Source organism: Canis aureus, chromosome 2 (genome assembly GCF_053574225.1).
Source record: "Canis aureus isolate CA01 chromosome 2, VMU_Caureus_v.1.0, whole genome shotgun sequence".
Lineage (NCBI taxonomy): Eukaryota > Metazoa > Chordata > Mammalia > Carnivora > Canidae > Canis > Canis aureus.
The window spans coordinates 39,205,355-39,217,863 of NC_135612.1; the positions used below are offsets into that span (position 1 = coordinate 39,205,355).

General features: G+C 41.8%; 1 protein-coding gene across 5 annotated transcripts in view; it reads left to right on the plus strand.

The window, feature by feature from the left end:
- Positions 1-12,509, plus strand: part of APBA2 (amyloid beta precursor protein binding family A member 2) — a 239,136-nt gene that overhangs the window by 190,282 nt on the left and 36,345 nt on the right. For all 5 annotated transcript variants that reach the window (XM_077869094.1, XM_077869087.1, XM_077869077.1 and 2 more), the window contains 2 exons: positions 8,974-9,054; positions 10,106-10,142. In XM_077869094.1, the coding sequence (XP_077725220.1) occupies positions 8,974-9,054; positions 10,106-10,142 (118 nt within the window). The remainder of the gene's footprint in view (positions 1-8,973; positions 9,055-10,105; positions 10,143-12,509) is intronic.

The following is a 12,509-nucleotide window of genomic DNA, read 5'->3' on the forward strand; positions in this document are numbered from 1 at the left end:
GAGTCTGCTTGTCCCTCTGCCCTTCTCCCTACTTTTGCACAATCTCTCCTTCTCTCTCTCTCTCTCAAATAATAAACAAAAATCTTAAAAAGAATAACAGCTAGTTCTCTTCTCCCTCCTTATCCTCAGTGTTAGGAAAACCGAATATTCTATGTTGTATAATCACAGAAGTTGAGCAGGTAGATTTAGTAGACGTTAACTGGGTGGGTCATTGGAATACTCTTTCCAAATTAGCTGGTTAAACTTATTTTTCAAATTATGAATCATAAGACTTTGTTTTAGTCTGTTTTAGTGTTTGCAGGCCTAGTCGTTTATTACTTAGGACTAATAATAATGACTGAAACATAGAAGTCCTGGTGTGAGAGGAACGTGGTCATGGCAGTTCCATGTAGGGAACAGTGGTCTGTTTAGATGAGTAGAAGTCCAATATAGAATTCCAACATTGACTTAGTATTGCTCATTTGATTTCCTTTTGACTTATGCACCTTTGTTTCCTTCCTCAGATGTCAAGCTAGCTTTTGCAGAATGGGAGCATGGGGCTCTTGACTGGGTATGGGAAGAAGCTTCAGTTTCCTGGGAGAATGCAAGCACCTGCCAGAAGGGCCAAGAGAACTATTCTTCTGTCCTGGAGGGCTGCTGTCATTAAACTGCTCACACAGGGCTTCCCACCTTTAAATTAGCAGGATGGGAAGATACACCAGTGTTTCCAGCCAGCTTGTAGAACCTATGGGAGAAGCAGCCCCCATGGCCCCCCAGCCACAGTTTTAGAAAGGGGTGGTGTAGGTTTTCTCCTTTGAGAATTGAATGAAACCAAATGGAAGGCTCCCAAGTTCCATAGCACACTTTGCGCCTTCCTTTCCACAAATGAGTCCAAATGTGACCCGGTATGTGAGGCAGGTGACCAGGAGAGATGAGTCTCTGTGACATCTGGACAGTTCACCTCCTTCTTTTGGCCTTCGTATCCAAGGAGAGAGTCAGTCCTGCACAAGCTGGTGGGTGACCTTCAGCTAAACTAAAGTGAATAACACAGTCAAGGGTGGTACATCTTTGATCCTTAAAGGGCTCTGGTTAGTTTTCCTTTCCACAATATTTAAAAATAATTTTTAAAGATTTAGAGAGAGAGAGAGCGAGCCAGGGGAAGGGCAAAGAAAGAGGGAGAGAAATCCCTAAGCAGACTCCCTGCTGAGTGCAAAGCCCAACACAGAGCTTGATCCCAGTACTCTGAGATCATTGACCCAAGCCAGAGTCAAGAGTCAGACACTTAACCCACTGGGCCACCCAGGAGCCCCATCCACATTATTTTTAAATTGTACTGATACACACATAAAATTTACTATTTTGATCATTTTAAAGGGTATGGTTTGGTGGCATTTAGTGCAGTGTTGTGCAATCACCACTATTTGGCCAGGACATTCTCATCACCCTAAAAGGAGAGCCCATACTTATGTCAGTCACTATGCATTTCCCCCTCACCACAGCCTCTGCCAATGATAAATCTACTTTCTCCATATATAGATTTGCCTGTTTCTAGACATTTCCATCTAAGTGGAATCATACAGTACGTGACCTTGTGTGTCTGGCTTCTTTCACTGAGCATGTTGTTTTCAGGGTTCCCTCATGTTATATAGCATATGTCAGGAACTCGTTCCTTTCTATGATTCAGTGATATTCCATTGAAGGGATATACCATATTTGTTTATCCATTCATTTGTGGACAGACATTCACGTTGTTTCTGCCTTCTGACTGTTGTGAGTAATGCTGCCATGAATATTTGGGTACGAGATTTTGTGTAGATCGCTGTTTTCTGCTCTTTTGGGAGTGAAATTCCTGGATCATATAGGCATTCAGTGTGCACCTTTCTGAGGATTTATACTGTTTTCTACGACAGCTCAACATTTTACGTTTCCACCAACAATGCACCAGGGTCCTGGTTGCACTCAAATGAAAAAGATTTAATAGCCCCTAAGGCTTTGATGGTTCAGCCTTTGGGCTCCCCCTTCAGCCTTTCAGGCCAGATCACACAGGAATTTCTGTTGTTTATTTGTGCATTTGTTCAATGTCTGGCTTGCCCCACAGAGGGTCTGTAGCATCCAGGACTACTGAGCTGTGCCATGCTGGATGGGGAGCTACCCCAGGTCAAGATCTTCATTGCATTTGTCTTCTGATCCTCAATGTGAGGCACTCGGCACCATGCAGGATACCTAGCTGGTGCTTGCTTGGGACTGGCTCTATGGACATAGCCTTCGGACAGTGCTTCATGAAGGAGTAATTTGCTTCTACTTTGAAATGCTGGGCTAAGCACCCCAGGCACCAGTGAAGGACAGAGTCAAGGACATGCGAGGTGGTCCTGGTGGTCAGTAGAAGTTTTAGCAGACCAGGTATAGAGAACAAGACCAGGCCCTGAGTGTGCCAGGTGGGGGTTGGTGGAGGTGGCAGCCTGCCAGGCCCCAGGTAGGGCTGGCAGATCTAGTAAATAATCAGACACTCAGTTAAGCTTGAACTTTGGACAGATGATGCATAATTTTTTTTAGTATAGGTATATTCCATAAAATATCTAGATAGGGGTGGGTGGAGGGCGAGTGGGGAGAGACTCTCATTCCTCCTCCTGTTCCCAGGTCCACTTGGAGATGTTAAAAGATAGACCCACTGGCTGGTTTTCCTAATGGACTTTGGCATAATTCTTTTAAGCTGCAGATTGGCTTCAAAAAGATACGATCACCCCCATGGGGCTGACTGTTATAAGAATAAGTACTCCATCCAGGCACTCATTCTTCTCTAGACAAATGTCATGGGAGTGATCAGAATCATAAGAGGAATGGAAGGAAAAGAACAATATCGTCATTTTTCTGAGCCACCTGCCTGTCAGGAGAAGGGCTCGTGAAATCTGTTCAGGTGCAAAGTCAGACCTTCATGTGGACCGTGGTGGCTGATGCTCTCAGATCAGCCACCTCTGAGCACCCGACATGCAGCAGGTCCTGGCTGACCCCTGCTGAATGGGACAGAGGAAGGCATCTTTGCTGGGTGGCCAATGCCTTTGGAAACAGGGAGCATGAAGTGATTTCCAGAGAAGGCTGCCACCTCCTGAGTCATTCATAAGCTTGTTTTCTCTAACAAGGAGTCATGTGGGAGGGGAGACAGCACAGTTTTGTGGGAAGGTTGTGGCTTGCCTGGCTTTGAGCTGACACTCTGTCCCTCCATGTGTCACTAATATGCTTGTCATTCAGGAGACTGCTTGGGAATGTTTGGTTTTTATTATAGATGGCATGAGTGTGGGTATACTTGTTTGCTGTTGTTTCATGTCAAGCCATGTGGGTGACATTGCTGTATTTTCTGTTTAATCAAGCAGACAAAATCAGAATTGGCACTTGAAAAAAGTCCTAGTTTTAGTTGCACCAACTGGAGCCAAGATACTTATTAGAACAATTTATTCGAATTAATATATTTTTATTGCAAGCAAATCATCCCTGCCCTGAGCAGCTGTCTCTGGTCCTGGCATGTCATAACTTGTCTGTGCCACACATTCATGTTCTGTGCTCTCAGAGCTCTAGGGAGGGGGTCCCACCACATACCATATCACCAGATTTTACTTCACATGTTTCACTTACCATCCTTCTCTCAGTGAATGATTGGCAAGGCTTCTAGCCCATGGCAACAAGAACACCCCACTGCTCTCACCTGGTGAGGGACATGGCCCTGCTTCCCTGTTGGCCATGAAGAACTGAGGTGTCTCTGGCTGGCATCTCTTTTTTGAAGGCTGGCTAGCTGCTGTACTTTGGGGAGTGCACAAAAGGATTCATCTCAGATGCCGGGAGCCCCCCAAATCCACGTGGGCCTCTACGATGTTAATTTCAGATGCTGCACCCCATGCTGCCAAGCGCAACCCCCGCCTTGCCCTCAAGATGAAAATTAGAGCGCCAGATGGGCTCTCCCAGGCCACCTCTCTGAAAACAACCCTGGCAGTTTATTAGGAGATGTGGTTGTCATGGTGATGAGTGGAGAAAATGCTGACACAGAGGAAAGGTTTGGGCTTTGGGGGGGGGGGGGCAGGGAATTGCCATAAGTGAATCTGAGACCCTGTATTGCCCATGGTCACCACATGCTATAGCCCTGTGCCTGGTGTTCTAAGGACAGATGGGGAGGGGGGTGCAGCATCCAGCCTATGCCCCCCCGACCAAGCCCTAATCCCATGGGGGCTGTGCCCACAGAGGGTCACCTCTTCCATTTGCCAAAGCCACCCAGTGTAAGACAAGCAGCAGTCCTGACATTGCCTTTTTCCATAATGGATCTGGCACCCTGACGACAGTCTGTTGCCCTATATCCATGGCAGAAAATTTAGATCCCATCCCAAGCTGTAATGTTTGTAGAAGCAGTGTTATCTTAGTCCGTTTGGGCTGCTATTACAAAAATACCATAGACTGGGTGGCTTATAAACAACAGACATTTATTTCTCACAGTTGTGGAGGCAAGCAGTCCAGATCAAGTCGCCAGCAGATCTGGTGTCTGGTGGGGGCCACTTCCTGGTTCATAGCCAGAGTCTTCTCGCTGTGTCCTCACATGGCGGAAGGGGTGAGGGAGCTCTCTGGGGTCTCTTTTGTAAGGACAGTAATCCTATTCATGAGGGCTGCATCCTTACAGGCTCATCTAATCCCAGTTATATCCCAAAGGCCCCATCTCCTTGGAGATTAAGTTTCAATATATGAAATTGATGGGGACATATTCAGTGTACACTAGGTGTGGTTGGCCTGTTTTCGCTTGTCAGTTGTTTGTTTCGTTTCCTTAGGGGTTTTTGAAATGTCCGTTTAGCTTCTAGTAAGGCAATGCAGCGCCTTTAGGAAATGGAATCTGTGAACGCAGCCTAGGGAAAGTCACCAGGTTAGAGATCTTTCAAACAAAAGGGAAAACACAGATGTGCTATATTTCAAGTGGACCTTGAAATAGCTAGGGGTACAAGACAACAAAGTTTTCTGGGAGGATGTTGCAAATTTGAGTTTTACTTAAGGTGGATGGGAATAGCATTTCAGATGAGAGCTCCCACTGTACCCTTTGGGAGAGTTTGCCTGGCATACCTTGGCAACAAAGGGAGGTGCAGAACCAGTGAGGCAGAGGGAAGACTTAACTCTGACTTTGGGATACAAACCTGGCTCCAGTAGGAACCTGGAAAGAGTAGTATCAGGCTTGGCCCTATAGGAAGGGGTACTGTCAGCTTGGCTTGGTCAGCATGGGGTCTACTGAGGTGGAGACCCTGGGTGGATCACAGCTCTCTCATCTAGGGAAGGATGGGTTCAGCTCCCAGAAGAAGGGCTAGGAAGGGCAGAGGAGCATGCCAGTGATCTCAGACTTGCCCAAGCCCCAGAGCCCTACCTTAGGACGTACTAGGGCAGCAGGGTGAAGCCAGGGCCCATGTGCATTATCTGAGAGCTCATGGGGCTTGGGGTAAGGGTGGTTCTTTGGGCTTCCAGCAAAGGAAGCAAGGACCAACCAGATATATTTAATATCTTCTGGGCCCCAGCTGAACCTCTGCATCCCCTTCATTCTTGGAAAGCCTCGTTTCTTCCTGTAGCTTGAGTTCTGATTTTCTTTCGGAATATGGTGATGCCCTACTTTCTTCCTCTGTGCAAAATCTTCCCCATGCTTGAAGTCCAGCCCCACTTTTCCCACCTCCCAACTGAGACATTCTTGTCCTCCCTACTGTCCCTGCCCCAGTGCTGCTGAAACATAGTGGTGGGTCCTCAACTAGGAACCCTTGAGCTGCTTGGTGCCATCAGTGCCAGGAGGGTGAGCCCATGTCTCTTCATTTTTTTTTCTTTTTCTTTTTTACTTCTTCATTTTTCTTTAGCCCTCTCAGACAGATTGAATGATATTAAGGAACACAACAGTGACAGTCTAGACAGGGAAGAAGACCAACAGTGACATTGTGCTATGCCACCTAGACCTGTGGGCACCTAGCCCTTAGTGCCAACACGCACTCAGTAAGTGAGTGAGAACCTCAGTCTTGTCAATTGTAAAGCAAGCGTAGGAATAGTATAACATAGTTATTTTCTAAATAAGCATGAGTATAGTATATATTTATATTTATAATGTAAATATAAATGTACTTATTTATAAGTATGACTTATTAATGTCATTGTATCATCATCATCATTATATTGTTAATGCTTGACAATTTATTTCCAGAAAGTTCTGGAACTTCACGTGATGGCTTACTAAAACCTTCCTTTGTGGTTTGGACAGTGATTTTGGTACGATGGATCTGGCCACTTATCTTCTGGATGGTACAAGGCACTAAATAGAGATACCTAAACTTTAAATTTTGTTAATTGAAATTCTGGTTGGATGCTCTCTTTAAGAGAAGACTTTTGACGTAGGCTTGGGGCATTTTGTTTTTTCTAGTAGTAGATTGATTACTTTGCAGTAATTAATGAATTTAGATTTTAGAGTTTAGAATTTGCATTAAATTAAGAATTTGGGTTTTTGAGAAGTATGATTTTAACTCTTGGACACTATTGTTGGGAATGTAAAATGGTATAGTTGCTATGGAAAACAATATGTGGTCTCCTAAAAAAATTAAAAATAAAATCACAGTGTAATCCTGCAATTTCACTTAAAGGTGTATACCCAGAGAACTTAAACAAGAACTCTAAGAGTTCTCGTACCCATGTTCAGAGCAGCATTATTCACAATAGCCAAAAAGAGGAAGCAACCCAGTGTCCATCGACAGATGAATGGATAAATAAAATGCGGTATATATAAATGGTGGAATAGTATTCAGCCTTAAAAAGGCAGGAAATTATGACAAATGTTACAACATGAGGGAATCCCATGAAAACATGATGCTGAGTGAAATAAACAAGTCACTGAAAGAGAAATCCTGTAAGATTCCACCTAGAGTAGTTAAATTGATAGAGACCACCAGGGACTGGAGGGAGAGAGGGTAATGTGAGAATTTGTATTTAATGCATACATAGTTTCAGATATGCAAGATGAAAAGAATTCTGAAAATGGATGGTGGTGATACTTGCACAATGTTAATGCCCTTAATGCCACCGAACCATATACTTAAAGTGGGTAGGATGGCAAATTTAATGTTATGTGTATATTACCACAATTTTAATAAATAATAAAATTAGAAAACCTGATTCAAAATATGAGGAAGACAAAAACAAATAGAAAGGCATATCATGCTCATAGAATGGAAATTAACATTGTTAAAATGCCCATCCTACACAAAGCAATCTACAGATTCAGTGCAATCCCATTCAAAATACCAATAGCATTTTTCATAGAACTAGAACAGATAATCCTAAAATTTGTACATAAACACAAAAGGCCCCAAATAGCCAAAGCAATGTTGAGAAAGAAGAATAAAGCTTAAAAGTATCACAATCCCCGGTTTCAAGATATACTACAAGGTGCTAGTAATCAAAACAGTATGGTACTGACACAGAAATAGACACAGCAGATCAATGAAGCAGAATAGAAAGTCAAGAAATAAACCCACACATATATGGTCAAATAACCTCAACATAGGAGGCAAGAATACACAGCGGGAGAAAGATGGTCTCCCAGTAATGGTGCTGGGAATCCTGGACAGCTGGCTACATGCCGATGAGTGAAACTGGAAATTTTCTTATACCATAAACAAACTCCAAATGAATTTAAGACCTAAATGTGAGATCTGAAACCATGAAAATCCTCAAAGAGATAACCAAGGCACTACTTTCTCTGGCATTGTCCATAGCAACATTTTTCTAGATATGTCTTCTGAGGCAAGGGAAACAAAAGCAAAATAAACTTGGTACTTCATTAAAATAAAAAGCTTTTGCATAGCAAAGAAACCATCAACAAAACAAGAGACAACCACTGAAGAGCAGAAGATGTTTACAAATGATATATCCAGTTAGGAGTTAATATTTATGCAACTCAATCCCAATACAAAAACCCATTAAAAAATGAGCAGAGACATGAATACTTTTTCAAAGAAGACATACAGACGACCAACACACCCATGAAAAGACGTTCAGCATCACTCAGTGTCAGGGAAATGCAAATCAAAACTATAATGGGGTATCACCTCATATATGCCAGAATAGCTAAAATAAAAAAAAAGAAAAAATAGCAAGTATTAGTGAGGATGTGGAGAAAAGGAAATTATTTTGTATTGCTGGTGGAAATGTAAGTTGGAGCAACCACTGTGGAAGACAGTATGGAGGTTCCTCAAAAAATTAAAAATAGAACTACCCTACAATTCAGTAATTCCACTGCTGGTGGAATTTATCCAAAGAAAAGAAAAAAACTAATTCAAAACGATATATACACCCCCATGTTTATTGTAGCATTATTTACTATAGTCAAAATATGGAAGCAGCCCAAGTGCCCATCAATAGATAAATGGATAAAGAAGATGTGTATATAAATACAATGGAATATTGCTCAGCCATTAAAATGAATGAGATCTTGCCATTTATAACAACATGGATGGGCCTGGAGGGTATTATGCTCAGTGAAATAAACCAGGTAGAGAAAGACAAATACCATATAGTTTCACTTATATGTGGAATCTGAAAGACTGGACAAACCAACAAAAAACAGAGTCATAAGTACAGAGAACGAACTGGTGGTTTCCAGAGGGTAATGAATGGGCACAATAGGGGAAGGCTATTAAGGGCCACAAACATCCAGTTTTAAAATAAGTCACAGAGATGAAAAGTACAGCATAGATGTGTAGTCAATAATATTGTAATAATCCTGTGTGGTGATGGTAAAAAAAGAGAAAATATGATTCAAAACATTTTATAAATACAATAGAATACATGTTAATTGTAGAAAAGTTTAAACTGTATGTGTGCACACATATATATACACACACATACTTACATACACATGCATTTCACAGAATTGTATTAGATTGTATCTTGGTTCACTTCTCTAACATATAAAAGCACCATCTTCATCTTTAACTTCTGGGTTTCTAGGTTTGCAATGGCTTGGAGCAGCCAAGGAAGCAGCAGCGCTCTGATCTCAATGGACCTGTGGACAATAACAACATCCCAGAGGTAATTGTTTCCAAGGATAAGAGTTGTGGTCTAAGTCCTAATATTGAAGCTACCCATGCCATCATGGTCTGCTCACCCTCTCTACCATGTACTTATCCCACCCAATGCCTTGGAAAAGGGGATTCAGTGCATTTAAGCAAAGTGGGTTTCCCTGTAGAAGAAAGGAAAGGTTCTTTCCTGCCAATTCAGGCTCACACCACTGTGTATTTATGTTTTCCAATGACCTGTGTGTGGGGGGCTGGGGTGGAGGGTTCATTTGTGCTCCATTCTTTGACAAGAACTCATTCTATCCCATTATCTGACAGCTGTGTTGGACCAGAACATTCTTTGTCATGAAGGACTGTCCTTTCTACTATAGGATTTTTAGAAGCATCTTTGACCTCTACCCACTAGATGCTAGTAGCACACAACCTCCTCCCCAAGCTGTGACATCCAAAAATGTCTACAGACATTGCCAAATGTCCCCTTGGGAACAAATATCATTCTGGTTGAGAACCATTGTTCTAAACCAACAGCACGGTTTTAAAAAACAATCCTATACAAACTAATACTGCCTTGATGGATGTTGTTAAAATGAGGCCTTATGCAAGCAATTTCCCTTTTCTGGATGACATTGTTTAGATGAGATTTTCTAGCTTTGATGAAATAAGTCTGGCCATCCATAGAGTGGTGTCCAGTCTCCTTTATCTTGCTTTAAAATATGGGCCCTGGTAATTCTCATGCCCACCAGTTGAAGAACCATTGGCTATACGGTCTCTAGGCTCCCTTCTAGCAGTGACATGCTAATCTGAGAGTCCCTAAGTTTTAGATGATGGCGTTTAGTACCTCAGGTTTTCCCATGGAATGGATTCCATGTGTCCTGCCTAAACACCATGGTGCCTGAATGATGTTGGTTTGCTTTATGAAGCTGACTTTTTGGAAACATCAGATGCTCATTGGGGGTTAGCTTTTCATACATGGTACTCATCATAGCCTAGATCTTTCAGACCATCTACTTACAACTGTCATGTGTTTCTTTTCTTTTCTTTCTTTTTTTCATATTTCCTAACAGACAAAGAAGGTGGCATCATTTCCAAGTTTTGTGGCTGGTAAGTGACCTTGAATTTTCTCTTAGAGAACAGTTGCATTTTTATCTCAAAGCAAATGGTATTTTTACTTTTGGTTTCCTCCTGTAAAAAAGCTTGTGTAGAAAGCACACCTTCAAGGTAAAAACAAGCAAAGGTGCTCAGGCATTTGGTTGTTTGTGCACTTTGTAAGCCCATATTTACAGGGGCGTGGTTCCATTGATTAGGGAACTGTAGGCCATCCCTAATGGCCTCCCCTGTGACACTGTTTGTTGAATTTAATAGATTGAAATGTGTCATGCAGCTCACTTTGAGCTGGTCATTATGATCTAATAATTTTGAATAGGTTGGATATAATTGCATCCAAATTCAGCCTGTTACTCCTTTATCAGACTCTTCATTTCCCTCCATTCTCCTGTCTTTTTTTGAGGGGGGTAATACTGGATTTAAGCATTCAGCGTTGAGTCAATTTTGGATTGTCTGGATGGCTTCAGAGAACCTTGGGCCACTCCTTTCTGAGGTCCTCCAACAACACCATAGGATCTTTCTTCAGCCAAAGGGTGTTTCCTGCTCTTGCTAGAGTTACAATAAAATGTGTGAATTTTATTAATTATTTCAGTAAGCTGGTAATTAATTTTTATGAATATTTATGGGAGTAAGGTAAATCAATCTTCAGAGATAAATAATTTTAAAACCTTTCCTACCCCCTGATTTTCTTTTTTAATAAAGAAATGACATCTGGTAAACTAAGGCCCCCAAATTCCCTTTCAAGGGATTAGTTTGAACCAGGCTAACCCCATTCAAACTGGCTGAAAATGAATTGATTGGCTCAATCTCATTTCGGCGGGTTCAACATTATATTGGCTCAGTGTTGCTCAAACTGGATTAAAAACAGTTTCAAACTATTGGAATCATTGTTATACTGTTCATATAAACTTGATTCCATTTTAACCAACTCAAGTAGGCTCAAATGGGTTTTGCCCAGCTTTTGACATGTGGTGCTGGTTAAAACTGGATTACTGTTTTTTTTTTCACATAGTGGACACTTATGATCTGATCTCTTAAAATGAACAGTTGGGGTGAACCTGTTCAGATGAGACTCCTAAACTGAAGGCCACTCACATCTCTTCCTCTTCAGCTTGTTAGAGGGGCCAGGCTCCTGAGGCACAGAGCAGGCACACCAGAAGGGACTGGTGGGCGTGGGTCTGGGTGCTTTTGGCAGGAGAACTGGAGTAAGTTAGATAAATGCATGGGACTAGGGAGACCCAGAGCATTCTAAAGAGAGGTTATGAAAACCAAAATGACTTTCCCTTTTTTTTTTTTTTACAATGTTTGATCTTGTCCAAATGGAGTCGTGAATAGGGATTAGACAAATGTTAAAATAGAAACCTTTATTCAGTAGAGATTTGTTAAGATATTTCTGAACAGTGCTTAGAACAAGCCAGAGGCCATAATAATTAAAAATTTATTCTACCCTGGAAATCCTTTCTCTATCTGCACATCCCTGTACTTTTCACACTTTTCTCTCTGTATATCCCAGACCCCTAAGCCTTCTCTACAATAGAAGCTACTCTTAAGTCTCTTATGAATCCTTCCAGAAATCTCTTGGACATATACAAAACTATAGATCCTCTTCTTAAGATAGGTATTACACTTAGACACGTGGGTGTGCACTTTGCTTTTTCATTTCTTGGTACCTCTTAGAGATAAGCTTACTATAGGACCACTGAATTATTAAGTGGCTCCCCAGGATTCAAGTTCATGGCCACATGATGGGTATTAGTGAGTCCCCTATGGACTACTTGATTGCTTCTAGTCAGTGCAGCAGTAAGCAGCCTCATGGATGTGTTTCCGTGTTCATGTGTGTGTGCCTTCACAGAAGCTGGTCCTAGATAGAGCAGGGTTACAGGCCAGCAACACACCGACTTGGATAGAAACAGCCCAAGAGGGAGACGGGTACGCCACCTTCAGTTGTGTGTGAGAGTGCTGCTTCACCAACACTGTATGCCATCCAACTGTTTGATCTTAGCTAGGCTCATGGATGGAAAGTGGTGTGTTGTTGATTTTACACACATATCTTCCATCAGAAGTGAAGCCAAATGCTGTTTCACATGTTTATAGGCATTTGTGTTTATTTTCCTATGCATTGTCTGTTTCCTTTGCCCACTCTTCTCTCGGAGTTTTGGTGTTTCTTATCGATTTGCACTGTTCTTTACATATAAAGGAAATTTGCCTTTTGATTTATATTGTAAAAGTTTTCTCCAAGCTACCGTCATCTTTTGACATTTTTGCATTTTTTACAGTTTTAATTTAAACTCCAGTTAACATACAGTGTAATATTAATTTCAGGTGTACAGTATAGTGACTCAACACCTCCATACAATACCTGGT